The sequence below is a fragment of the Colletotrichum fructicola genome (assembly GCF_000319635.2).
Source record: "Colletotrichum fructicola Nara gc5 chromosome Unknown KSG_Nara_v1_contig08, whole genome shotgun sequence".
In the NCBI taxonomy this organism is placed as follows: Eukaryota; Fungi; Ascomycota; class Sordariomycetes; order Glomerellales; family Glomerellaceae; genus Colletotrichum; species Colletotrichum fructicola.
The window spans coordinates 1,332,460-1,360,233 of NW_027094058.1; the positions used below are offsets into that span (position 1 = coordinate 1,332,460).

At 56.2% G+C, this 27,774-nt stretch overlaps 5 protein-coding genes across 5 annotated transcripts; 2 read left to right on the top strand and 3 right to left on the bottom strand.

The window, feature by feature from the left end:
• Window positions 1-2,189: 2,189 nt before the first annotated feature.
• On the bottom strand, window positions 2,190-4,451 carry CGGC5_v013425 (uncharacterized protein; the record flags this gene model as incomplete). The annotated part of the gene is made up of 2 exons (XM_032036158.1): window positions 2,190-3,801; window positions 3,853-4,451. 2 exons carry the CDS (start codon window positions 4,449-4,451, stop codon window positions 2,190-2,192), a joined length of 2,211 nt encoding a protein of 736 aa, XP_031884862.1.
• Window positions 4,452-5,832: 1,381 nt separating this feature from the next.
• Window positions 5,833-6,864, bottom strand: CGGC5_v013426 (uncharacterized protein; the record flags this gene model as incomplete). Its single annotated transcript, XM_032036159.1, has 3 exons — window positions 5,833-6,299; window positions 6,366-6,429; window positions 6,484-6,864. 3 exons carry the CDS (start codon window positions 6,862-6,864, stop codon window positions 5,833-5,835), a joined length of 912 nt encoding a protein of 303 aa, XP_031884861.1.
• A 7,165-nt stretch (window positions 6,865-14,029) lies between these two features.
• CGGC5_v013427 (uncharacterized protein) lies at window positions 14,030-15,753 on the top strand (the record flags this gene model as incomplete). Its single annotated transcript, XM_032036160.1, has 2 exons — window positions 14,030-14,186; window positions 14,246-15,753. The coding sequence occupies 2 exons, from the start codon at window positions 14,030-14,032 to the stop codon at window positions 15,751-15,753; spliced, it is 1,665 nt and encodes a 554-aa protein (XP_031884860.1).
• A 4,305-nt stretch (window positions 15,754-20,058) lies between these two features.
• CGGC5_v013428 (uncharacterized protein) lies at window positions 20,059-21,600 on the top strand (the record flags this gene model as incomplete). Its single annotated transcript, XM_032036161.1, has 1 exon — window positions 20,059-21,600. The coding sequence occupies one exon, from the start codon at window positions 20,059-20,061 to the stop codon at window positions 21,598-21,600; it is 1,542 nt and encodes a 513-aa protein (XP_031884859.1).
• Window positions 21,601-23,215: 1,615 nt separating this feature from the next.
• Window positions 23,216-26,860, bottom strand: nst1 (Stress response protein nst1; the record flags this gene model as incomplete). The annotated part of the gene is made up of 3 exons (XM_032036162.1): window positions 23,216-25,345; window positions 25,415-25,674; window positions 25,726-26,860. 3 exons carry the CDS (start codon window positions 26,858-26,860, stop codon window positions 23,216-23,218), a joined length of 3,525 nt encoding a protein of 1,174 aa, XP_031884864.1.
• Between the last annotated feature and the right edge of the window lie 914 nt (window positions 26,861-27,774).

Here is a 27,774-nt window from a genome sequence, read left to right on the forward strand (position 1 = left end):
TGGAAACGACGCCAGGGGCAACAAGGACAACAAATACGTAAGGATGGTACGATGAAAAGAGTTGAATGATGATTAATCTAGATAAGACTCGGCCCAGCTATAAGTATTCACCCGGTTTTCAGAGCTCTCGTAAATCTGATCATCAGGAAATTTCCCCGGTACCTTGATTACTCTTGCATCAAGGACTAATCCAAGGATGGCCAAGCAACTTTGCCGCGGAGGGGCGAAGTGCAGGGTCGTACTGAAAGATGCACCTAAGAAATCCCACAATTGCCTCTTCTTCCTGTTCATCTATATCAGAATTCTTGTGCGCTTTGATGAGCCTCTCCAAAGAATCGTGGACATGTGGTAGGTCATGCTCGCTCCCGTCGAGTTCGATCTCGTGTGTGCCTGGGCCATCATCAAATTCATCCCCTGGACTATCCTGGCAAGAATACTTGTCCTCCGTTGAATCCTCGTCAAAGTCCCGTGGGCGTGAGTTGAGTCTTTCCCCCTTGGGGCCGTAGTATTTCGCTGCATCAGACCATTGTGCCAGAAGATTCCCGGGAAGAGGACCAATGATATCGGTTAGTTGAATCAAATGCTCGTCTTTCAATCCCTCATCGCTAAGCCCGAATTCGGGCAGTCGAAACAGCACAGTCCCCGTGATAAGCTCATAGGCTAAACAGCCAAAGCTCCAGGTGTCGATACCAGTTCCGATAGGTTCATTCAAGATCACCTCCGGCGCTCGGAGACATAGTGGAGCGGCGACTGACTGCGGGGGATCATCGCTGCGGAAAGCTGGCAATTCATATTAGTCAAGAGCGACGCATGGGATGACTGGATTTACTTGCCTCCTCCTAGATCTGAAAGCTTGACTGCCTCGGCTTCCCCTGAGAGGACGTGCTGAGATAGGGGTTCGGCGACGGCTAAATATGTAGGAGCCCATTGGTCGTGTTTCCCGTCGATACGATGCAATTGATCGATTCTAGAGTTTTCCGCGGTTTGCTCCAGAGCGACGCGCTCCACCGATGATAGATCTTGCAAGGTGAAGAGAATATTGCCTGAGTGAAGATCACCGTGGACTATGCCATTGTCATGAAGAAAGCTAAGCCCCAAGAGCACGTGCCTCAAGATGCGTTTAATCTTGCCTTTGGCAAAGCGTCGAACAGGGGGATTTAAAGGGTCGTGAATCTCGAATGGGGCATTGAGGACTGTAGACAGGCTCGGGCCCATCGGCTCAAGCACAATGCATAGATGATTGCCGTTTGGCCCTTGGTGATAGAATGAGTTCAGTAGACGTACAATACAGTCTGAGCGTGGGTTCTCTGATATTCTTGCATCAAGCTGGGTCTGGAACAGCACTTCATTCGACTTTTGCCGATTAGCTGCCTCGATCTTGAGAGCAACGTAGCGTTCATCACTGGACTCCAGGTTAGTTGGCAGGTTTATGGCATTAACCACACTTTCTCGGTGCGGATATCTCAGGATGACACTTACGATGGATCACACGCAAGCCAAACCGTACCATAAGACCCGTTCCCGAGCTTTCGAATTACTTGATAGCGGTCATTGAAAACATCGCCGAGGTGAACTGGGTGTAAACCTCCTGGACGGTATGATTCTGCCCATTCAAAGGGGGTTCCTAAATCTTTGAATCGGTACTCGCTTTCACGGGTCGGCTCCTTGGTCGAGGGTATGGCTGGCGGTGAAGACATGGCGAGATTTGGTCCTGGCTGGAAATAAATGCCTCGATATTGCCTAAGACTTTAGATTTGTAATCTTTCGATCAGTCGATGGCCACATTGAATTGAGTGAATACTGAAATAAAAGCTAGGACTTCTTTAGGGTCCGGACAGTTCTGAAGCGGAGAAGGAAGGTTCCTAAACCTCGTGACTAAATGAGGCCAAATTTGGGACCGCAATACCGCGCTCACCTGCATGCAGCATGCTGAAGCACCGCTCCCCAACGATGATTTCAGGTACCCTCTCTTTGTATTGCTGCTTCTTTGTCCGTTGTTAGGGTGCATGTTTTAAGACACTTGACACCTAAAATTTGGAAAGATAATCTAGAGACTTTTGACCCATCAACGCCGTTGCACAAAAGTTGACTTCGACAAAATTAATGCATTAATATTTCATACCTACTTATATTTGACCATCGTACACATAAGAAGACCATCTGTGCTTCTCCTAATATCAGAGGCGTCATCATCCCGGCTTCAACTGATCAACATCCCCCTCAAACCCAAATCCAAACCTCGAACGTGACGGCATCGCATTCACATCATTCCCCAAAATCTCCCCATCAGGTCTCTTGAAATCGCCATCCCGTATCTTGAGCAACCCGTATCCAATCTTCACAGGCCCATATTCCTTCCCCGCGCTCCAGTCCATCCTGTCCAGCGTTGGTCCCCGCGTTGCTTCCACGATGCTGGAGAACCCAGTGCCCCTGGACACCCCGCCGTTCCTGCGAATCGCAATCGTTCCGGCCGTAATGCCTAGGAACCCGAGAAATATCAAGATGCCGTAAACACTGACGAGGATGCGCGTGCGGTAGTGATACCGCACAGCCGGCCGGGACCGGGTACAGTCGTACAAGTAGTTCTCCGCGGGTCCGATGCCGGTGCGGCGCGTGCCCGTCTGCTCGCCCGTCTGCGCCGCCCACACCACCGCCTGGAACCGTGGCCTCGCAAACATGGACATCAGGAGATTGCCGTACCACGCTTCTATGAGTTGTGTTACATTCGGTCTGACGAGGTGGAAACGCGGATCGGTAAGGCTGGTGTATATAACTTTGGACTGCTGGACGCGGCCGGTTCCTTGGATCGTCCCGTTCAGCCGCTGCCGGAGGTACAGGCCCATCGAGTGGTAACCCGCCGTGCGTCTATACGCCGCTGTCACATTAGGATAGACGTAGTTGCTCTGCGGGACGGCGACGGTGTCGTCCAGCGTTCCGTCGACGACTTTTAGTTCGGGGATGTACGTCGTGTTGATCACGGGCGCGATCATCTCCATCTTCTTGATCGTAGGTATCTGCATCCCGTCGCTGTAGGCAATCTCAGCCGTGTAATTCGCTTCGAAATGCTCACATGCAATCACGACCGGGGTGAATGCCCACGGATTCCGCACCTCCGCACTCGTGTTCATGAACTCGGTGTAGTTGTAGCTTGCGTTCAGCTCAGAGTACCCGATCCAGATGATTGGCTCCGTCCGGAACGCGCCCAGATGCTCCGGGTACGGCGGCTCCATGACCGGCATCCCGCCGCTGCGGACCGCGTCCAGCTGCGGGTACCCGTACTCCCCGTGCAGCGTCTGCGCGATGTACGTGAAGTTCCCCGTGGGCGCGAGCCTGCGCACGTCGAAGGGGATCATCGCCTTGCCCGAGCTCTGCTGCAGGAACCCCGGCCCGCCGAGCTCGCCGTTGACGCCGCGGCGGATCTCGCTGCAGTTGTACGCGGGGCCGACGAAGCGGATCTCGACGGTGCAGTTCCAGCCGCGCTCGCAGACCTCGAACGTGTTCTCCTGGTCGATGATGGGGCGCTGGAGGTACGTGCTGGTCTGCATGAACTCCTTGGCGTTGTCGCTGGGCGCCGTGTAGTAGTCGAAGAAGTGCGGGTCGTTCTTGTCCTCGCTCGTCTGGTTCCAGTAGGAGAGGGACTGCTGGTAGAGGTCGTTGATCTTGCCGCCGTTGCGCCAGTCGGTGGTGTCCTCGAATCTGAAGTTGAGGGTGCGGACGCCGGGGCAGGTTGTGTTCTCGATCTCCACGCTGGGCATTGCGATGAGCGTGCTTGTTGTGAGGATGACGCTGAGAGGGGAGATCCTTGGAGAGATTTGAGCGAGCTAGAGGGTGGAAGCGAGGTTGTAGACTTACCAGCAGTAGATCGCCAGTGCAGCGGCTATCTTGGCTTTCCAGAGGAACTCCAAGTTGAGAAGCGAGAGCGGTGTTTCAGGGGCCGCGAACATGTCGTTCAGTGTGGTCACCCTCAGGAACTTGGTGCTGAACGTCGCCCATATCTGCTCCCGGAACGCCAGCAAGACCGCGGCAACCATGCTCGCCTTCGCAGCAAAGGCCAAGGCAGTGCCGTACCGCAGCGTGGTCAACTGCTCGTCATTGTAGACCAGCGTGTTCTCGAGAGATTTATAGTATGCATGATGGCCTATCGCGAAGCCCAACCCGATCACCAGGAAGAAGTACATATTCCATGATGAAGTCCACAGATCTTGCAGCAAGTACCCCTTGTCCCACCATTTCGGTCCGTGGTCTGTTTCTGCGGGCGGGTATCTGCTTGACGCTGCGAAGGTGTACTCGGTATGTCTCGGCAGAAGCTCCTCGCGGGATTCGTGCTTCTGTTTGAGGTCCGTAATGTCGACTCCAATCGTGGAAAGTGACGCAAAGAAGTCGGAGTCGTGGCGCTCCAACGAGTGGCGCCGATGAATGCCCCCCATCTCCATCGCGTCGTCGGGCGACATGCTGGAGCCAAGGCGATGGGGCAAGGGAACTTCATCAACACAAAACGAGCGGTGTGTTGAGAGGGGAAACTCATAAAAACGAAGCACAGCCAAGCCGTGACCGACAGGGCGGGCGTCACGGCACGTTTTTGTGCCTGTCGCCAGCCATTGCGGGGGGAGTTTCCGGTTTTCCTTGGTAAGACATCACCACGGTCAGGCTGCATGATGCCAAGGGCCTAGAGGAGCTGCCCATCGCAAAGGCCGTTGGTCCTGGGCCCACGTTGTTCCACGGCGTGTGGTATACGAGCATGCAAGTCAGCCGCAACTGTCAGCAAAGAAACATTGGCGTTGGGGAGCGGGTACTGCAACCTTATTCGACGCTCAGCCGAGCATTGCGTTGATTCGATGGGAGTTGACAACAGGGCTGGAGGAGGCCAGCCACTCGGTGTTGGGAGATGCGAGGTGATGGTTGAGCGATTGCGACGGGAGGCAACGTTTTGCAGATGTTATTGCCTCGTGCAGCTTGCTCATTCGTTGGGGTGCGTTCCTGGCGTCGATCCTTTCCATACGGACACGGCGATATGCCGAGTTTATTTTCGACGTCTAGGGAGTTAACATTCGTAGAAGTCATACGAGCTGACATGGGCAGATTTGCGGCAGCCGTTGTGTAAGATGCAAGAACTTTTCTTGGCAAGTTACTTAACTTGTTCCTGCATAGACTAACGTGGACTTATTGCATGAGTATTTATCAATCTTGGCTTTTGTTCGACCTTTGAATGATACTGCTTCAAAGTTAGCCAAATAGCTTCGCGTGAGATTCACTCAGAGCTTTGCTATCCGGGCGGGCAGTTATCACAAGGCCGCATCGATGGAAAGCAACTACGATCCATGGATATGATAGCAATAGCAACAATAAAATCAACAATACTAGAACCGTCGAACAAAAAGAATGGTGAGCTAAATTCCTGTACATAATGTTCTCTTCATCTTCTTGTAAAACACGCATAAGGCTGTAAAAAGGGTTTCGAGCAACACTCTCGGCATCCACACTGCGAGTCTTTTCGAGCGAGTCTACTTACAGAATGATTTTCGGTTTTGGGCTCCGACAGGTGGGTGACACCGCATACAAATGGAACTAGTAGCTCGTTGCATCGTAGTACGGCCGAGAAGCTGGCCATCTTTATCATACCCCATTCGATATCGCATGCCTCTCATCTGACCTATCGGGTTCACGGCCCGAGCCTTGCTTCGATTTCGAGTGCAAGTACACTCCGGAAAACAACTCCCAACATGCCGGTCTTTCCGTCAGAATAGACAACACCAATGACGTTGTATCAGCCGGCGCATGACGAGGCTCGTGGACCCAGCTCATTGTTCTCTACAGTATGCCTCCATATGACCATCACCCCTCAAACCCAGCATACAGAACCTTCTCCATCATCCCGCTCGCCGCCCCCGCCTCGATCTTCGCCTCCACCCCGCCGCTCCCAAACTCGTGCGCCTCCTCGAACGCCGCCTGCCAAAACTCCCACCGCTGGAAAGAAAACCCCGCGCGCCCCTTGAACCGCGCTCCGGGCCGCCACAGCTTAGCTTTCGTCCCTGCGGCTTCTTCCCCTGACGACGTCACGGAGAGGTGGTACAGCCGCTGGCACGCGTGCACCGCCCACTGCGCGGCGGCCACCACACGCGCGTCCGCCGCGGCGCGGTCGCCCACGTCCGAGGACCGCCGGTCCTCGAAGGCCGAGCGCAGCTGCTGCACCGCGTGGTCGCGGCCGTCGACGAGGTTGTAGGACCAGAGCAGCGCGGCGAAGGCGTTGAGGTTGATCCAGCGGGTGAGGGTGGAGGGGACGTCGTCGGAGACGTAGGGCGCTTTTTGAGGAATCAGACGTTGGCTTCGAGATGAGAGATAGAGAGAGAGGCAGGGAGATCACTTACACACCATGCACTCCCTGATACACCTATCCAACCCGTGCAGACGACTAATCTGCTCGACCCCGTCCTACCAAACTATGAGCTTTACATTCCCCACAGTTCGCTTCGGGGCCTAACTCACCACCACCGTCGTCGCCGCCGTCTTCGGCGACAGCGCAAGATGGTCCAGGAGAACCACCAAATCCAGCATTGCGATGTTACTCGAGGGCGTCTGCTGCGCCAACGAGATGAACAGGCCCCACAGCGACGCCAGCGCCTCGGACGACCGCTCCGCAGGAAGCAGCGCCGCCACGTCGCCGGCCGTTCGCCGCAGCCGTTGCGGGTCGTTGTGCTGCTCCATCACCGCGGCGCGGATGAGGCGGAATGCTGCGCCGTCGTCGAAGGGGCTGGCGTCTGGGGCGTGGTGCCATTGTGCGGCCGCGGAGTTTCCGGCGAGGAGGGAGACGGAGTAGTCTAGCGAGTCCTTGGGACGGTCGAGGTCTGGGTTCAGCGTGAACGACATGGCGGACGTGAGGGTATGTTTGCTTCATGGGAGGAAGGGAATCTTGAGACGCCACCCCAAGCTCCCCACATCAGAGATGTGTGGGGAGGTAGCTGGAGCATTGGCTTTAGCTTTGCGTTTGCATTGACTGCATGTGGCGTCGTTTGCCGCAACGGCGGCGGTGTTTGACAAGATGAGGACACATGAAGCCGAATATTCTGCCGCGCCGGTTGGATATGCGGGGACAGCTGTGTCCATGCTTTGCTTCCCTCTCCCTGCCCCCAGCATGATGCGCACACTTGTCCGGCTCGGTGGTCGGCAAGTTTCCGGTTACTTGAACATTCGGTGGTTCGGGCCGGGGTGGGTGAGCTGTGTGTCGGATCCCCCAAACTTGAGACGGATTTAGCCGATTTGGAGGTGTGAAGATGGGGTCCTTGCATGTGGCTTCTCCTTGGGGCACGGATGCGTGAATCCTTTTTTCCGCTTAAGCGTCTGATGCTGGGTGAGGTAATGGCATGCTCTCAGGTGGGTGTCGTTGGGAGATTGATCGAGTGTGCTGGTTGGGAGGTTTACGTGGCTGGATAGCACCAGCTTGGCTATTTCTCGACGCAGTTTCTTGTAACAATGGCTGAGATCATGGTGGAAACAACGTATATCCGGCGTAACGGTTGATCAAGATCAGATTGACGCCATGATGAAGTCGTTATGCGGGAAGAGTGTCATCTGATGAGTGCATAGTCCTGTACACTGCAAAGGAACGAGAAGGATGAGGGAAACTTGGCATCGACGTACCACACCTGTCGTGTGTCATAACAGTACCTTGGATTAGTAGTGGTGCTTCGATGTGAATGAGTGCGCGATGATGGTTCAGGCACGTCGATATTGCTTGATATTTGGCCTCCCTCGTCGGGCGTGGCATCTGTCTTCACATGCGCACGCTCCATGGTCTGTCCAAAGGCAAACGGCTGGGTAAGGTGAATCGATGGCGGCCATCGACGGCTTCAACACCGATATTGGGCGTAAGGAGTGACTTGCTCCTCGTCACCGCCATGAATCCAAGTGAAGAGAAGCCACAGGCCAGCGTTATTCGTAGTCCGAAAGAGCAGCAATACTACGAGGACGGATCAGAAGAAGGGCAACAGCTTGACATGCCATCGGCCTTGATAGCATGACAGAGCTGGAAAGATGACAGCTGCCCATTGCCAGAGGCAAATGGCTCTCTCGGCACCGCCGTATAGTGTTTAAAACTAGCATGCCCTCCTAGATGGAGCGTCGCGTCGGAATCATCTCTTTGGATCCCATGCGTCGTGTCTTGCAGGTGAAAAGGGGCTCCAAACCCAAGAACTCGGGGGATCAGCCGATGTCGACACCACTTGCGGCAACGGCATCTCCGGCCAAGGAAGAAAGCAACGGGACAACTCGACAATTCTATGAGTTCACGATACGGGTACTCAAACGACCAGTTTCGCCACAGCTTCGGACTGTTGTCCGCCCCGGGAAAGAGCGAAGAATCAACCATTGTGCATCATGGAAAAGGCAACGGAAACATGGACAACGATGCTGCCATGGAAAATGCATCGGATGAGTCTCCCGGGTGCTGCCTCGGGTTGGCAAGAATTGGGAGTCATAGTCGACATCCGATGAAGTGAGTTTGGTGAGGGTTAGCGTTGAGACTTCACTGGAAGTCCCCGCCCCGTCCCGTCAACTCATCTGCCGATCCCAATAAGACGCGCCTAGCTCATCCCAAGAGTGAATAAGCTTTCTCGAAAGCCCGCCCCGTCGCTTAGAGGCATACGCCGTCTCGATTTGCGGCTCTTGGAAGCTCGAGACTCGCTTGAAGTCGAACATCGAGTCGCGGCGCTCACGGAGTTTGTCCGAAAGGCAGCGATGCCAGCGATGCCAATGATTTAGATGTGCCTCTGGATGTTTCATTCTCGCGCCGTCCCGGTGGCTGTGCCCAGCTGACATCGGCTTCAAACGGCGCTACCGGTGAAGTGGGAATATCGGAAAAGCAAAAGAAATGGATGGGAATTTGGACAAGCGGATCTATACAACTTGTAACAGATCGTCTCCATCGGATCAAGCTGAAGGGGCGGTTGGCACTGGAGTAAGTGCGGCGTAAGCCTGACGCAACCATTGCAGACGTACGAGAAGAACTGACAGGTTGACAGGATAACACGCGTCCGCCATCGCGAATGAGCAGCGCGGCGGGTGAGAGCTGACGAGCAGGACCGTTGCAGCTGAAGTCAAGATGCGTTCAGCCGCTTGCATATTGGTTGCACGAATCACCGCGTTGCGCAGCAGCGGCGCAGAGCAGAGCAGAGCAATGCAGTGCATGTGGCAGAGTTTGCCATTGGGGGCCGAGTCCAGAAATTGTTTCTTGCTTCTGGACATGAGTGCATGTCGGAATGAGCGAGAACCAGACCCGTCAGGTAAAAAATCTGCTTCTCATGGATAGATTGACCGCCATTGTAGCTGGAGACGCTGCAGTGGTCGTATCCGGTGTTTCGAGGGAGCACTATGTGAGAGTTCGACGGCACATCGGGGTTTTGTCATTCACATGTGTCGTGGGATCAGAGACGGCACCGTGCTATCGAACGGGGGTCCACCCGGCCGGCCAATGATGGGCCCGCGTGCAGTGGCCCTAGTCCCGGACAGGTTCCAGTGCCGGCGGGAAAAGAATGTGTAATTGCTCAGTGTAAGACGCGATGGCGGCAGGTTGAGAGGTTAGAGGACGGCGGACGCGAACGAGAGTGGGCGCGATATCAACGCGTGGGAGAAGGAAACGTTTTTGGTGGGAGGTTGCGTCATGGGCTGGCTGGAATGAAGGAATGGCAATTGCCGCGTTTCTTTTTCCCTTTCCCGTGGTTCGAGAAAACGGGTAGGATTAGGAGCTAGTCGCAAGCGGAAGTGGTGATGAGCTGGCTTGGTGGTGATTGAGATGGAGATTGGAGGGCTGGCCAAATTGGAGCTGATGGAAGCTGACTGCTGGTTTCTGGAAGCATTCTTCAGTGGCCAGTAATGGCGATTCGGAGTTTCGGGGTCTGAGTGGCTTACACTCTGCAGCCGTGGAAGGTGTACGCAGTACAGATGGACTGAATGACTGCAAGTGGTGTGCCTGTGTTGGTGAAGGTGATTTGCTGAGGGCAGTTATCAAAGTCGCTGGGATGAGAGAGAAAAGTGCAGGGAGGTGAAGCACCCCCTGCAGCAGCGCAATCTTCCGGCTCTCTCGAGGCATGCCCTGTGATGTCGAGGAGATGTGCTCAAGTTGATTAGGCTGCAGCAGGCTTGAAACGCAGTGCTGATGGTTGCAAAGTGGTGTTTGTCTGATGGATAGACGAGGTGGTGTGTATCCGTGCCATGTGCAGCGTGGTATTACTATGCAGTACGGCGTATTAAACAGCAAGTAAGGTGCACACCATAGTCAACCTGAGGTAAGTGAAGGTGTTCCAGGGAAATGGAATAGATCCGAACCTTACTTGCTGGATAGTACCGCAGAAGGTGAGCAGGGGCCGGGAGGGCGGTGGAAGTGGGAGCAGGTGTTCGCGGGAGGTGGGAAAGAAAACAAGGGTCCATCCCTCTGGATACCTGGGCTGCGGCGGCTTGGATCCAGTCGGGTGAATTGATGCATCTGGATGTTGGAGAAAGTAGAGTTTTTGGCGGGAGACTGACTTCTGTTTCTTGTGGTAGCCGGGAATTGGGCCGGGGAATGGCAGCCAATGTCAACCCAAGGCTGCATTCGTTTCGCAATTGCAGTGTTTCCTGGGAGCATCGTGGGAGCAGAGATGAGGGCACCACGATTTGAGTTTGGGGGCACCAGACGGATATCGAATAGACGAGAGACGAGAGACGAGGCAGTGGCAGTGCTGCGATTGTCGCTAATGAGGTTCGGGGAAGAAGCAGGTGCCTTCGGGTTTTCGGTGAGGAGCGACCAGGGCCCTGGGTGAGTGGGTGACTGCCTTGCCAAATAAAAGGTACGTACTTGACGGGTCACGTGATGATTTTTAAGTGGTTTTGTCTTGTTGTTGATTACTTCTGGGAAGGCACGAAGGAAGGAAGTCGCTGGACGCCGGACTCGAGCACTTTCCCTGAAGCAACGACGCAACTTGCAAGTCGGAGGGAACCTGCCAAGCCTGAAGCAGGTCGCTCGCTCTGGTCACTGAGAGGTACTTGTACAGCTGCCCGGGCAGTTGAACTCGCTGCAGGGAAGGTAGGTGTACGAGTGCTCACTGTGAACCTAAGCCCCCAACTCCCGCCAGCACATGTACCTACCTGAGGAAGGCAACCCCCAACGGCGCTGCAGCGTCGTCGGGATGAGGTACCGACCACCACCACCACCTCCACCACCACCAAGAAGAAGGAAGGCGCCCCCCTGCCTCGCTCTTGCCAGGTTCCCCCCACGCTTTCCCCAATAATTCCCTCCACTGATCAAGCTTCACTTCAATCATTTCCGTGACACCGCATGAAGCCAAAAACCCGCCCATCGCAACTCGCCCTTGCCTCTGTCGTCGACTTCGTTTTGGCCATCGTCAGTCCTAAAGGAAAACACGACGACGACGACGATGCAAGAGACGCACATGCATTTACCGCCAGTCTGGGCTGTGCAAATCGGATCCAACTGACGCAATCCGCCCCAAATCACGCAAGAAGCCAACACCACGCGATGCCCAACCCGGCATTGGCCATGCCTCGCCAGCTTCACATAAAAAACACCCATCGATTTGTGCTGCCGATCTTCCACGCAAATGGCTGACCGCCCTGTTCCTGTCCTTGTTCCACCACCTTCACGTGTTTGCCCACTAGGCATTCGCCGCACCAGAGAGACACCACGCGCGGACTCGATGGCTGGATGGCTGGCCGGGCTGTCCTCCTCTGCCCCCTCAGTCCAAACCAGCCCTGCCTGCTCTTGTCCAGGCTCCAGGGTCCTGCGGCGATGACGGTCGACCACGAGTCCTTGTTGACGGGTCCCGCATCTCCCGGCATCCCCTTCTCTCCACGGGAAATACCACCTCGCTGATTGGGACGCTGAACGGAGCTCGTTCCTGTTCCCATTCCTTCTGGATTCAACGCTGCTGACAGATGAGGCCTGCCTATCTCGTCGATCCCGGTTAAGAGGCCCGGACAGAGCCACAGAGCCTGCCCTGCACCTGTTATCATCATGGCTGGCAGATGCTGCCAACTGTATCTCGAGGCATCATCCGTCCGGGGTCAGGACGGGCAGGGCACAGCACACACGGCCCCGGGTCATCGACACGGACCTGATCTTGGCATCCATTGATATCAGATCCCTTCCACAGCATCAACTGACGGGTCCCAATGCCACCGGCCGGCCGTCTGTCTTTCCACGGATGGAACGAACCGACCGAGAGGGGTGCCTGTGCCCGTCTTCCAGGGGTCCCTCGCAGCTCTCATGCATCGACCACCACCACCACCACCACCATTACCACCACCACAATCAATCACATCTCTCGCTCCCACCCTTGGCCCTTCGCCGGCCACAGACTGTCCCAAGCCTGGCAGCAGCTGTCGTGCCTTAACCCGAAAGGGCAGCGTGCCTATTTCTGTTTCCTTTTGCCTTTATCTCTGGGCCATCCTCGGACGCCTAGTGGTGGCGTCGCCCACTAAACTCGTCTCGTTATCGCACGCCAATGCTACCAAGACGTCGAAACTCGCCGGGCTGCCCGTCTGGGATTCCCTCGGGCTGGCACTTGCTACCACCCTCTCCCAGTCTTCAAAGTCCACTCGATCATGGATGTGACCCCGTTGCGACCCCCGGCTCTGCTCCCAATCTCTACATCGTAGCACGATGGGAACGATGTTCGGCACATCGGACATCGGACTGTATTGATTTTCCCACAGCACCCATCTCAGTTGAAGGGTTCGGGGGTCGGGTCCGCGGATAGTCTTTGGTCTGAGAGCGAGCCTGAGAAACCAAAGGAGAGAGACACAGAGAGAGAGACAGCCACGAGGGAACAGTGTCCAGTGGCTGCTTCTCCCGGGATGAGCACTGGTTCTCTCTCATTTTGGCGCAGCCCATCCCAATCCAAGACCGTCTGAACCCAGGCAAGCCAGGCTGTCAGGAGAGGACAGACTAAACAGACCGGCCGAGACAGCGAGATTGAAGAGTGCAAGTGTAGGTGTGTACTTCTGGAGAGTACCCTACCAGGGGACCAGGTGTGAATTCCCCTCAATTGCAAATCACCTCAGCTTCTTTCTCTTTCCTCTGAGACTCCCCTCACACATTATCCTTTCCTTCACCTTCTCTCACTTGTCAACCTTTTTCTCGACTTGCGACGACGGGGCTGTCAAGAGGAGACGACGACGACTACGAGGAGCACCACCACCCTCGCATCGAAGAGGAGAAATAAAAGTGTTCAACTGCCGAGATCCTCTTGCCTCACTACCGTCAGATAAACACCACGCCGACATATATCCAGCCGCTGCCTTCCCGCTTCCTTCATCATCCCGTCCGATTTCTCGGGCCCAAACGCGCGACGAGCCACGAGAGACCGCCCGCCAGACGGCTAGCAAAACCAGCCTCTTGGTGCACCAGTACCTTATTCGACAAGACACGGACAGACATAACAGAAGCATATCTGCTCTCCACATAGACGCCGTTCATCACATCGACGTTTCTCCTGACTCCTTACAAGGCTTCTTCACTGCTGTTCCTCTTGCCACGCCCGCACTAGCGAAGATCCCGTGTCGGATCACGTCAAGTTGGATGCAGGTCCAACAGTCGAGCACCGCAAGCCACGTCCCACGGCTCTTCTGATAGAGTGAACCCTGCTCTGGACCCCAAACCCAAGCCAGCCTGGCCTTGTCGGTCGGAGGCACTCCATCGCTGCCACCGATACTTAGCTGCAGCATCGCCCTCCCCTTATCGAACTTGCCCATCCTTTCATACTCTTTTCTCGTTTCCGCGTCGCGCACAGCGCTAGATCCCAGGCCCCGGCCGCCTGGAAATCTTGCCTCCACCTCCCGCACTTTTCCCCATCCTGACTGCGATACACTCCTTTCCTTTCTTCTTTATTTCTCGCAATTCCATCCCATCGCAAAATACCGCATCACGCTGAGTAAATCGCTCAGTCATCTGTACAAAGACCTGTAACCGGCCCGATATTTCTGTTGGAATTGAATTCGACTTTTACCATCCCGAGACCGAGAGAACTCGACAGCCGGGACCATGGCCTCAAATGGTTGGCCCGGGGCCGACGGCTCCCAGCAGTCCGCGAACGTGTCGCCCACGCAAAGGGTCCTTGACGGGCAATTGATCAAGCACCTTCTCACCAGATATGGTGCCGACGAATTGAGTCGCCTGATTCAGGAGACTACTACCACTCGTGGGTTTATCATTTTTCTTTTGGTTTTCTTTTCCGACGTCCAACTAATTGCAATTCAGCTTCCGATGGCGCCTCTATCATTTCATCTACACAGTCGTCCATCCTGTCAGATGAGTCCAGCGTATGGGACACGCAAAGCATACGCACCTTTTCCGACACATCTTCCATTACCGGGAGTATCATGTCGAATGTTTCCCGGGGCACTTCCAAAATTCTGGGGAGACGCAGCCAAAGCAGCAGCGCTTCTGCTGCCGCTCAAGCCCAGGCGGCGCAGACTCAAGAGCAACAGTCGTGGGACTCATCGACTCCTGAAGCAGCATCAAGCACCTCAAGTGCATCCAAGCAGAAGGGGGCTTTCATGTGCGGCTTCTGTAAAGAGGAAGACATTACCAAGACCTGCACAAGGAAAAACGATCTGAAGCGGCATATCGAAGACTTCCACAACGTCAACGCGCAATGGTTCTGTCGTCACCGCGGCTGCCAGATGGTGTTCGATTGGCAAGGTGCCTACAAGACGCACTTGAAGCAAGCCCATGGTGGTTCCAGAATGTCTCTCGACGAAGCCAAGGTCAACCTCTGCCCGCAGGTCGTGTTTGCATGTGGCTTCGACAATTGTCTGCAGGTGTTCGAGGCCCAGGGAGATTCCGACGCCAGCTCAACCTTCAAGGAATACGTCAGCCACGTGGTGAAGCACTTCGACGAAGGTACCAACAGCGGCGAGTGGTCGTATTCGGCAAGGATACGCAATCTTCTGCGCCAGAGCCAGGTGCAATCTGCGTGGAACGAGTCGATGTGGAACGAAGCATCGAGAACGTCGCTGCAGTGGAATCCCCAGACGTCTGGAATCTTGAGGAAGAGACTGGAATGCCGGCACATTGGCGATCTCAAGCTCCTCATCCAGTATGCTTTCCTTCTTGGTACTGACGCCAGCAGCATTGGCAAATTCCGCGAGGACTTCATCACTCCCGTCGCCGACACGTGCACAATGCACATGTCCGGTCACCGATCCAGGCAGCAAAGCATGGCACCCCCCGAGCCGGCCGACCCCTTCTCTTTCAAGATCTCGCGCGGAGCAAACCCTCAGCTGGCTGCTTACATGGCTTCTCAGCGAAGAGTCTATGTGCCGAGACAGCAGCGGGTAGTGCGGCCTCCGCAGCTCCACCATCCTCATCAGCAAATGCAGACGTCGAGTGCGATGGCCAGCCAGACACGTCTATCGCATTCCTCACAATCAAACCACCACAGTCAGAGCCACCAGAGTAACGGACAGAATCACAGCACGCTCGGACATTTCTTCCAGACAATGCCCGAGGCACAGATGTTCGACCCGAACGGTGCAAGCCAACAATTTGGTAACAACAGCAACATGCATCACAGCGGCATCATTGCGGACGACATGCAGAGTTTACGGAGCATGGCCGGGGGCACGCCCGAACAAGACGTGGAGATGCAGGATCCGGGAATGATGACGGACTTTTCGTCGTCTTACGTTCCTCACGCAAACCTGACAAGCCCTTCCATGTCAGGCAATCCTGATGGATTCTTCCCGCCGGGACAGGCCTACTGAGAGCCTCGAGGCCGATCGACCATCCGCCAGCAAGCTCACCAACCATGTATCAACAACACTGTATGACTACGCAAATCACAGCTTCATCTCGCGCACGAGATGTTCTTCTTTTTTTGGACATTTTCTTCTTCGGCGTTTCCAGCAAGACTATATACCCAATAACAGTCGACCGCCGTTATTTCCTTTTCAACTAAAGCTACAACTATCTTGGATGACGAGGGACGGGCGAAAGAGGAGGACTGTACATTACGACGAATCTCTGGGAACTAGGTCATCCAGGACGGCCTCTATTACGAGCGACAAGAGCACATAAAACGCGGTCGAGCTCTTTTTAGAGAGACGGGACGAAATGGAGGAAGCATGGACGCAGGCGGAACGGGTAGGGGAGGGCAAGGATTCACGGTAGCATCAAGGGAAAGTGTATGCCATGTTGCACATTATACCCACAAGGCGTGGCTGGAATCGATCCATTTTCTTCACAAATGAAGCCATTTACATTTACATTGAACCGCATATTTGAACGAGCACTGTTTGAAAAACTAATGATTGCAGCGGTGATAAGTGACGACGATATTCGGAACGCATGTCTCTTTACACATGACACAGGTGGGCAGATAATGCCGCATGTTTGCAGGGCGAGCACATGAGACGTTCTAATAACGACGCAGGATGATGGAGGGAGATTCACCCGTGGAACTCGATCCACGGAAACTCAATTCACGCCTTACGCCGCAGAGGCTATAAGTTGAGATAATCTAGCAAAAACGGTCCGATGTTTACAGCGTCTATTTCTGCATCGAGAACGGACGCCGCGCGTCCAGCAGCATCTCGTCTAAACAAACCGACTCAGTCCGCATCGCAGCCAGGACAAGACGATTGTCATGAAGGGCAAAAGAGTGAGCAGGTAAGGTGAGGCAATCGAGTCATGTGGGAGGGTGGCATGGTTACAGGAGCCAGGTCCCTGGACGGGGCACTCGAAGGAGGTTGAGGGATCTTGTCTGCGACGGCAGTGACACCACGTGGCACCCCCGGCCCCGGAGTGCGGGAGGGAAAGGACGAGGGGGAAGATGGCGGCGGATGGGCAAGGGAAAGGGAAGGGGGGTGGTGTAAGTACGCAGTATGTGAGGTAAGCGGAAACTTGGGCGCTGCGGACATTGTGCGTTGTGAAGCGGACTCGGTCTTGTAAGAGAGGAAGGGACGGCATCGGATGAAGTCAATTAAAGCCCTGAAGTTGCGACTGTGTGATGCGTTGGAAATCCGAAGATCGGGCTGACTGACGGTGCAGGTGAAGGTAGGATGTTGAGGGATGCAGGGGGACAAGTAGGAGGGAGCGTTTTGACTGTTATCTCTACGAGGCATGGGGGGGCACCGTTTCATCTTTTTTTCTTCGGTGGAAAGAGCGGCTCATATCTTGACGGGCATCCCGTTTGGCGTGTCGAAGTGCGAGGTGACGGGGGGAAGGGTGCTGGGTGATGGTACGCGATTAAGAAACGGCATGGGGAGAGATTGGCTCAGGACCGGGTGCATGACTTGGGCCTTGGGGGATGGATGGGGGAGGATCACCGAGTTCGGGTGTACCCGCGTTACGTTGGAACAGGGCGATGAGACGAGAATGCTCCGCTTAAGCGGTGTTAAAGTTTTCTTGGTGCTGCTGGGGTGAGGTGAGGTGGTTTTTCTGTCGGATGTGGGAGGAATACGTTGTTGTTGTTAATGATGCCTGCCAGCTTAGAGGAAGATGGGCTCTGGTGGTGATGGTTTGGGAGTGGAGCAGGAGGGCGGACGACGGGGAGGATGGGGGAGTGTCGGACTTCACATTACACCTGGGTTTGCCGGACGGCTTCTGTGGGGAGGAGGAGGAGCATGGAAGATGACGGGATGGTGGACGCCGGGAAATCGGGAGACGGAGGGTGCCCCGGGGGATGGGTGATGGGTGATGGGGATTCTCTCCAGGGCGTCCATCTCTACCATCCATATAGTATCTGTAGCACGTCAGCGCATCCCAGCAGCCGGCAAACGCCCCACAGAACTCCAGCACTGGACCCCTCAAACACCGATCCCCGTCCTTCAGTGCTCTGTGTTATTCGTACCTGCGTTACGGATAGCTTGCCTGGGAACCTAGTCCCCGCACATAACCCAGCCCTGCGACGCACCGAGATAGATGCCCTCCATTGGCAGAGACAGACAGACAGACAAGAAGAGAGCGCGTGTCAATGTGTAAGTGCGTGGTTGGCGGTGTTTGTGGAGGCGACGCCGCCGTTGGTGAGGCTGGGAAGAGTGGTGGCGACTGAGGCATGCGGCGTTGGTTCCTTCACATTCTGATTAAGCTCGGAAAGGCAGGCATTTCGTCGAGCTTTCCTGCAAAGTCGATGAAGCTGGCAGCTGCCCCCTTCTGGTGGACGTTTGAGGCTTGCGCCTGGGGAGGGGTTCTTGTGGCGGACCGTGTTTTTCCACTTTGTTCCATCGTCGCTACCTACCTGCACCACCTAACCTTACCTCCAGCTAGAAGGCGCCCTCGAAGCTGTGGCTCCTGCCTGACATGGGAAAGCAGGAACATTCTTGCATCGTGCCATCCACCGATGCGGTGGCATCCAACGTCAACAGCGCAGAAGTAGTCGCCCTCTTTCAACGGTCACCTCGCCTTAGCCAAACTGGACCTCTCAAACAACCGGCACCCGGCCTCCAACCCCTCCGGCTCTTTCTGGCCGTCGTCGCGTGACCTGACTTGATGCCACGGAAAACCTACACCTTCCTCGCGCCTCGGATCATCGTCTCCCTCACGCTTCTCCAGATCTTCCCTTCCCGCTCAGCCGCGGACAAAGAAGGTCGCGAATCGCCAGCCGCTAATCTTGGCCTGTAGCTTGACTACCAGACTACCTAGGGCAGACAAAGAAGATGCGCGGGAGAGCGACACACACGCAACCTGACCGAGTCCACCAAGGACGCTCATCCTGGGGACTGGAGCTGGACCCTCTTCTCTCGCCCGACTCGGCCCCGGCCGGCGCGAGACTCGAAAGACACTCACACGACGAACCACATCCAGATCCCAAATCTACCATTCCCAATCACTCCCACTTACACAAAAAAGGAAGCCTCGCTAGACCGCTCCCAGTGTCCTTACGAGTTACCACAAGGCCCTTACGACAGCAGGGACGCGCACCTCCTGGCCCAATAGCCCCCCCGACGTCGTCATACGCTCCTCCACCCAGCTGCTGCATCCTTTGTTCTAGCGCCCTTCTAGAAGCCGGCTAACGAGTCTTGGCTTTTGCTAGCTGGGCTGCACAGCCTCCATCGCAGGCTCCCCCACCAGTCATTGCAGTCAGACAGGAGAGACCGTCATCCGGGCATGACGAGAGACGTGCAAGGGAGAAATGCATGTGTCTTGAGCCCTGCGGCATCCGGTTCGCCAACCACGCACCAGACGAGGTTGGATCAGCAATGTGTCTTCCCATTTTCCCAGCCGCGCTGACACCGGTTGGACCGTGGCGTATGCAAGAGTTCCTGTCGACCTGTCTCTAGAGGTACGAACAGGGCGCAACGCACTCGCAGATCTGGCCAAACCGGGGAATTCACGACATGGGCTGCAGATTCATTCCACCCCCTGCCGACCCGGCTGCCTGCGGCCGTGATTTGCTCATTGTGAGATGAAGCATCTCACCCGAATCCACGACCTGAACATTTCTCAGCGAACGGGAGGAGGCCAAGACAAGACGAAGGAACACCCATTCCCCAGCCGCCCACCTTCTCGAAGCCTTCCGCGAAGGGCAAGGAAGGCAAACATGTGAACCCCGGCAGCGCAGTCTTCAGTCCTGAGTCTTGCGCCCGCGCTAATGCGAAAAGAGGCGTCACAACACCACTCACAACCACACAGCGGCGGCGCTACCATCACCCAACGACACGCCAGAACATTTCCACGGCTTCCTTACCCCAATGTTCGCCACACACCGCTGCACCCGCCGTCCCTGGGCCCGGCTGCCCTGCGCGACAACCCAGCCCTTTGACGTCGTCGCTTGGCGAGGGTACTAAACCTCGACTCGCTGCCCTTTCTGACGCACTCTTGGGTACTTTTTATCGGTTGATTCCAGCCGTCAGGATCACTCGATCACTACATAACAACGGTCTTTCTCGCATCGATCCGGGATCTCGTCACACCCGTTATATCCATCCCTTCGTTTGGTCCAGTCAACGTTGGACACTAACCGACAAACACCACATCCACCCATGTCAATATAAAACAACGACTTCAGTCTCGTCAACGGCTGAGCTGAGCTTCGACTCAACAACAAGATGTTTTCGGCACAGCCCAACATGTCTGCGGAAGACATCCAGATCCTCCGCGATCTTTCGGCGCGCTACGGTACAAACAGCCTCACTTACACACTACGAAACATCACCTCTCCAGCCCCAACATCAGCACCAGCCCGGCCCCCCCTTCGCAGCTCTGCTCTCTCTACAACAACCTTTGGCTCCAATGCGCCATCTCTGACATCGTCCGGCCCCTGGTCTACCTCGTCGGCCTCCGTCTGTGACGATGCCGCCTCCATGTCTGGCTCCTTCTTTTCCCCAGCCTGGGATTCTGAGCCCGCCTTTCTCCTCTCCCCCGACACACCCTCGCTCTCCGGGTCGGACTGGCTCGACAGCACCCAGATCTCTCCCTGCACCAAGACCTGCCCTCAAAGGTCGGCCGCGCGCAAGCCGATAGAGTGCCCCATGTGCGCCGTCTACGATGTCCACGTCGGCTTCGGCCGCAAGTCGGACTTCAAGAAGCACCTCCTCACTTTCCATCACGCAAACGCCCTCTGGGTATGCCCCCACCCGTGCTGCCGCATGGTCTTCGACTTTGAAAAGGCATACGTCGCCCACTTCAAATCCGAACACGGCGACAACTGTCCCGCGCCAGACACCACCAAACAGGATCTCTGCCCGCAGGTAGTCTTCGCATGCGGCTTCATCGGCTGCAAGGAAGTCTTTGAATCAACCTCCGACGTTGATGCCTCCTCTACGGCAGAGACATTCTTCGACCACCTCGCAGGCCACTTTGACAAGCGCAGCGCCGCCTCGGAGTGGACATACTACCACCAGGTCCAGAACCTCTTGCGCCAGAGAAGTCTGAAGGACGAGTGGAAGCACACCCTATGGGACAAGTCGGCTCGTAACCAGCTGCGCTGGCAGCCCAGAAGCTCCGGTGACCTCAAGAAGCTCCTCGAGTCCAGACATCTCCTTGACGTCCCTCGCATCCTCCACGCGGCCTGGACACTCGGTCAGACCTCCTTCTCCTCCCCGGAGCACCCCGCCCCTGAGTTTCCAGGCGTCGCAAACCGTCCTCTCCTGCATACCTGCGCCTTCTCCTCTAAGGGCCACTCTGAGCTTCAAGTCACGCAACAACTATCCACGACTGGCCCACAGACTCTCTTCACCCTGCGTCGCTTCCTCTTCCCCGTCAACCACGCGACCGTCTCCCACCCGCCGCCGCGCTCCATTCCCGAAGAGCCCGATTCCTTGGAGTACCCTCACCCTGGCACGCCCATGGTCCTCCCCGAGCGGGACGACTGGTCTGCCAACGTCGTTCTCGGGCCCCCTGAGGACGAGCAGCTTTTCGACCCTATGCTCTACCCCTCTCCTCCCATTCATGAAAACCCCATCGCGCCCTGGAATCAGAGCATGGGTGACCTCAGTCCGACAGCAGACAGTGAAGGCTCCTCTGGGCCGCTGCTGCAGGTTCCTCCGACGGCGACGACGACGAAGCAGAAGCGCCATCTCAGCTGGGGCAAGCGCAGTCTCGAGAACCTGAGGCTCAAGAAAAGGGGTGGCGCCGAGGACCGCGGCGCAGCGTTGCCTGCGTGGATCTGAGCCTCGTCCCAGTGCAGCTTCCGTTGCTCACATCCTCCCTTTTCTTTAGGAGATTGGGAGTCTACCCTAACCCGGAACCCTTTTTTCCCCTTTCATTGTTCATATGACGAAAAACATGTATTATCTAATGTCTCATGACTGATGGGCGGCGCGCCAAGATAGACTTGTCGTTTTTCCCCTTCTTCTCTTTGTCTTTTCGATTTCTTTGATGTTATTTATAAACCATAGACCACCCACTAGACTAGACCTTGATACCCAACGAGACACACTCACCGAAGCCGGCCACCGTGGCGGACCGTGTCTCGTTGTTAGAGCCGGCCCCCTTCTAACCTGTTACCGAGTATGGTTCATGGCGGGAGGGGGTTTGATGAGATATGAAATACCACATAGACAATTAGATTTACTCCTTCGAAACTACTTTGTGATGGCTTAGTGATGTACGTGTCTCTCTTGCGGGGTGATTGATGATTGAGGTGTTTGGAATGGTGGAGTACGTCGTCAACTGGACCAAGTTAGAAGAAGTCCGGGCAGGCTCCTCAGGTTCAACCGAGTAGAGAGGGCCGAATAGAGGGCATTTGTAGTTGCAGCTGTAATATCTTAGGATGAAGTCGTTCGTGAAATACTTGGAGATAATACTACTTACTCACAGGGAATGGAGAAAAATTGAAAAAGAAGGGAAAGAAAAGTAAAGTAAAACCACGACAAAAAGTGAAACAGATGCACCGCTGTGATATCATGCCAATCGCTGACGGGAATTGAGCCCGACGTGGGGGTCGAACCCACAACCTTGAGATTAAGAGTCTCACGCTCTACCGATTGAGCTAGCCGGGCGACCGGCTTCAGACAACGGGTTTCTGTTTCGGTAGTGTCTGGGAAGAGCGGATGGGGGCTTATGAATGGTGCATGTGCGTGTGTGTGTGAGAGTGTGCGGGAGAAGTGGGACGCGCAGGAAAAAAAATGTGCATTGCGCCGGATGTGCGCGGGGCGGGGCGGAGTCAGGGTTGGAGGGAGGTGTGGTGGTGGCTTGTGTTGGTTGAGGTGTGGAGATTGGGGGGGGACTTGGAGGGGATGGGTACTTTTGGTAGGACGGGGAGATATTTGGCAACGGAGATTCTTTTTGAGAACGGGAATCGAGTTGGAGCGGATGGCTAGGGCGTATCTGGTGTTGGTTAAGACTGGCTCTTCTGCCTGCGAATGTCAGGGGCGATGTTCAAGTTGGGAACAGGGACGGTTAACAAGATGGAAACACGGCTTCACGTTCATGGACGACTGTTGCGCAGAAAGAACCAGGTATTCTATTAGCCGGCCGGCGTGGACGCTCGAGGCCGACAGCCGCTGCCCTCCTCCTCCATGATAAACCCACGCTCTGCATCACTTTGATATGCATATTCCTAACGCTACCCTCAACATTGGGTTGGGGTTATTCCAAGTCTCATTCATCCCAGAACCCGTGCACGCGATACTACTCGCGGTTACTCGCAAAGGGCTTTGGATCGGCGCCGAAGTGCGAGCGACCCGACTGCATGGCCCTGAACAGAGACCTAATCCCCGGGGCATGGTTGGTGTCCGCAGCGGCGGCCGTGGACGCCCGCGAGTTCCTGCTAGGTGGACGCTCCTACTGCCCCCTAGACAGAAACGTCAACGACCCGCCGCCGATGATGGGGCTACCGATCTCGCCCGGGGCGCCTACCGCCCTGTGTTGGGGCTGGGACAGGTCACTGAACTCGGGCACCCAGCGAACTGTGTGCTTGCCGGGGCCGTTTGCGTCTCGTCGGATCTCAAACGTACCACCACCGTTGTGCGCGTTTCCCTCCGTCTCGAGCAGGTCCAGAAGTTCGTCTTCCGAGACAACGTCCATGCGGCTCAGATGATCCACCTCTGACTTGACAGCCGACATGTCGATGAAGGACTCCGGCTCCTCGCTGCGTGCCTGTAGCTCCTTGCAGGCTCGGCAGAGCATGAGACGGACCGTGACGGATCGCGGGTTGCCGGCGGTGCGTATTTGACCCAGGGACGGCATCGGCTGCATCATCGGGCTGCCCCAGGTGGGATTTCCAAGTCCGGGCGGTGGAGGGGCGAAGTTCATGGGTGACGGGCCCCAGACGTTGTTCATGTTGTGGAATGCATTGTCCATGCCAAAGGGGATGCTCGGGAACGCTGGTCTAGGGGGTTGTTGGCGCGCTCTTCCCATGGCGTTGAAAGGCGCAGAGAGCGGGTTTAGGTTCGGGTCGTCGAACTCGTCCAACAGCGCGCTGCTGCCGAGGTGCTGATTGGCAAAGTCGTCCTGGTCGTCTCGCTGTCCTTGCACCACGCTGCCGGGTCGGCCGATGGGCGCCGGTCTCCCGATGGGCTGCGACGGCGCCGGAGAAGATGCTTCTGTAAAGCTTCCCGATGCCTGGCGAGAATGTGACACTGGGGCCGAGCCCATTCCGTGCAATGGATCGCCCATGGGTGCGCCGAAGCCCGGCGGCGGGTGTGGCATGAAACCTCGTCCGGCGGGCCCGTTGAGGCCGGGTGGGCCGGGCATCATGCCCGGGGGCGGCCTTCCGAAGCCAGGAATACCGGGGGGACCAAAGATCGGCTCGTGCATCCGGTTTCCTAACCCTGGGGGTGGTCCTCCAAAGCCGGGTGGCGGCATGCTCATTGGCATGCCGAACGGGCCTGGTGTTGCGCCCATTGGCCCCTTCATGGTGGACGGTGACACAGAGTGAGGATGCGGTAGTGATGTTGTCGTTGCCACGCTTCCTTTCCTTGAACCAATCGGCGCCGGACTCGTGTGACCCGGCGTGGCGGGGTGTGGTGATGGATTTTGGCTCGTTGAGCTGGACTGCGACGCATGCGATCCAGGCATGCTCACATCCTGTGGCTGGATTGCGTTCTTCGGGCGGATCGGTGTTGGCGCCTTGGGAATAGCCGGCGTCGCAACGGGTATCTTTGGAGATGCATAGGATGCTGGATTCGACGGGTGTGTCGGGATCGACACGGGATGTTGCGATGGCCGCCGGCTCGGGTTCGGGATCGGAATAGGGGCAGCATCAGCAACAGTAACCGCAGCGGCTGCCGCAGCGGCAACCTTTTGCGCTGCCTTCTCCTCCTGCTTCAGCTTCTCCCTGGCCTCCTTCTCGACCTTGGCTTCTCGCTCCGCCTTGGCCTTTTGGTCCTTATCCCGCTTGGCCTGTTCCTGCTTCTCCTTGCGCTCGCGGGCTTCCCTTTCCTTCTGCTCGCGAGACTCCTTGTCGCGTGCCTCCTTAGCCTTCTGCTTCTCCTTCAACTCGCGCGCTTTGCGTTCTGCCTCGGCGCGTTTCTCTTGTTGTTCTTGAGCACGTCGTAGCCGCTCAGCTTCCTTGCGCAGTCGATCCTCCTCCTCGAGGCGCTTCTGCTCTTCCTTTTTGCGGCGTTTCTCCTCGGCTTTGAGCCGCTGTTCTTCCGCCTTCTTCTTCTGCTCCTCGAGTCGGGCAGCCTCTTCCGCAGCTTTCTCGGCCTCCTTTCGCGCCTTCTCCTCGGCCTGCATCTGTTTCTTGAGGGCGGCCTTGTCTTTGCGCTTCTGGTTCTCCTTTGCCTTCTTCGCCTTCCGCTGGGATTCCTGCCGCGTCTCCTCCTCGAGTTCCGCAATGAGTTGTTGTTGGCGTTGCTTCGCGACCATATCTCGATACGCTGTGAGCACCCTTTGCTCAAACATGCGAGCTGCGAATATTTGAAACATGCGACGACCCTCTTCCATGCGCTGCTCCTCGGTCATCGTGTCCTGATGATGACAACAAATATGCTCAGTACTCGAGTGTTTATGGTCATACGTGTATTGAGAGGAGCTCACTTCTTCATCCTCGTATTCCTCTTCTTGACTGTCATCATAGTCCTCATCCTCCTCCTCGTCTTCGTCGTCGTAGTCGTCTTCGGGAGGAGGATGGTTATGATTCGAGTATGAGCCGTTAGTGGGATGAGCATAGCCACGAGCAAAGTGCTCCTTGGCGTCCTCTTCTCGGGCCATGCGACGCTCGGCGAGCTGCTCCATCATCTCAATGAAGCGCTTGCCGTCGTTCTTGAGAAGATCATCCGCAACGGTGAGTATGCCGCCTAAGTCCATGTTACCATATCTGCAGAGTAGAGAGTCCAGAAGCTTCATACCCTTGACTTGCAGGCTGTTCCCAAACGTCAAGAAATCTGCCACGTCTCGATCATGAGGGTGGTCGTGAGGGTGAGCGTCGTGAACGTCCTCGGGGGGCTCATCTTCGCTATCATATTCGTCGTCGTCAAGGTCCTCCTCGTCGTCGCTATACTCATCTTCGGGCTCTTCGTCATCCTCATCGTCGCCGACGTGCTCGATTATGCGGCCACGCGATGGTGGTTGCCCCGAATAGCCTGACGGCAGCCGTGACGGCCGCAGAGGAAACTCGCGCCCGTGACTACCGAGCAGTGGGGGGCCTTCGCCCTGGTGAGCAAATGTTTCGAGTTCCTCGTAGTAAGCGTCGTAGAGACCTTCCAGCTCCTCCTCAATAGCGGTCCGCTTTCGGCCGCAGACGGTACAGCTGCACGTGTGCTTCTGCTGCTCCTTCATCTTCTTGAGGACGGCATCCTTCTCGACCTTTACCAACGACTTGCGCTCATCCTCGCCCAGACCCAGCCAGAACTCCTTGATGCGTTCGCGCTCCTCCTGAGAGCTGGTGTTCCAGATCTTGTCCTTTGAAATCCCATTGCCACGCGGGGCCAATGGAGAGTGGGGGGGATGCGATAGGTTGTCGAATTGAGGGTCGGGCAGATGCTGGGTCTTGCCGGCCTTCTTCTTCTTCTTGTTCTTCTTTTTGGACTTTGCGGATGCGATGCCGTTTGTGTTGGAATGGTCGTCGTAGGAAGGCTGGTCCTCGGGGTCGTCGTCGCTGAAATCCTGGTCGGCGTCATCTTGGGCAGCTTGGAGTTTGGGCGCCGGGGCGCCAGGTGGATGACTGGGGCGGCCATTCGGGGTTTGGACGGGGACGACGGCCTGCTCCGCGGCAGCTTTCGCAGCAGCCTTTGCGCGACGCTTCTGCTTCTTGCGATTAATGGCAGGTTGAAGTGCGTCGGCGCCGTTGGTGTTGGCGGTCGTTTGCAGGCTGGGTGCTTTCGCGGAGGAGGTCGGGGTGGAGGGCTGCGAAGCCTCAGCGGAGGGGGGACCTTTTGGGACAGTGATGATCTTGGAGCCGTCCTTGTTCGTGTATCTCGCGGTGGCCTTGCTGTTAGGGGACGCAGGCGTCTGTGATGCCGGCTGGCGGTGGTTGGCCGGCATGTCGAAAGTCTGCTACGAAGCAACAAGCGTCGATGTCATAGAGAAGGGAGGATTGCGAGGGGTGAGGGATTCGGGAAGGGAGACAGGTCGGATTCGGGGGTGGGTTCGATTCGGACTCGCGGGGAGGGCGGATTGAATGAAGATAAGCTAATCGACTGTCTGGTGAGGATATTGGTGAGCCAAAAGAGTCGAGTCGTTCCCTCGCGGCCGGGTGTGGTGAGGTTTGGGGGGCGGCGTTTGTGTTGTGCGCTCGCAAAAAAGGTTGGCGGGATGCAGCGCGCTGAGCGGGCTGAGATGGTGATGAGGCCAGGACTCACAGGTGGAGGCGAATATTATTCGAGATGGGGCCCGGGGGGCAGCCACAGCACTGGCCAAGGGGACAGACAGCCAACAGATGGCAGTAAGGTACCCGGAACACCTGATAGATAGGCAGGGCAGGCGGGTAACGTACAGGTAGCTACAGCTGGGTTTACAGCACAAGGAGCACCTTACTGTTTGGGCTGATCGCAGAGACGGGGCTGGCAGGTCAGCAGCGATTGTGTTTAGACAGGTAGGTAATCAAGCCAACAAGCAGCAATGGAGGGGGCTGTGATGCATGCGTGGTCACTTCTAGATGATGTTGCTTCAAGGACACAGAATCAAAGACCAGGTCAACTAGGTATAGCGGTTAGCCTGAGGCGTAGGTCATGGTTGGGTAAGGCAGGCAGCCTCAGTGGCTAGTGCAGCCTGAATGAAGCCTTGGACCTACCCTACCTAGGCACCTATGGAGGGTGCTAGGGAGGTCGGGTAATGTGCGTTGGTCTGTGTTGTCGTGCATTTGAAGGGAGGAGCATGCCTCCGAGGCAAAAGTCACGCAAGCGCGCAGGTTTGCGGGGACGGTACAACGGGCAACCGGGGCAGATGGGAAAATGGAA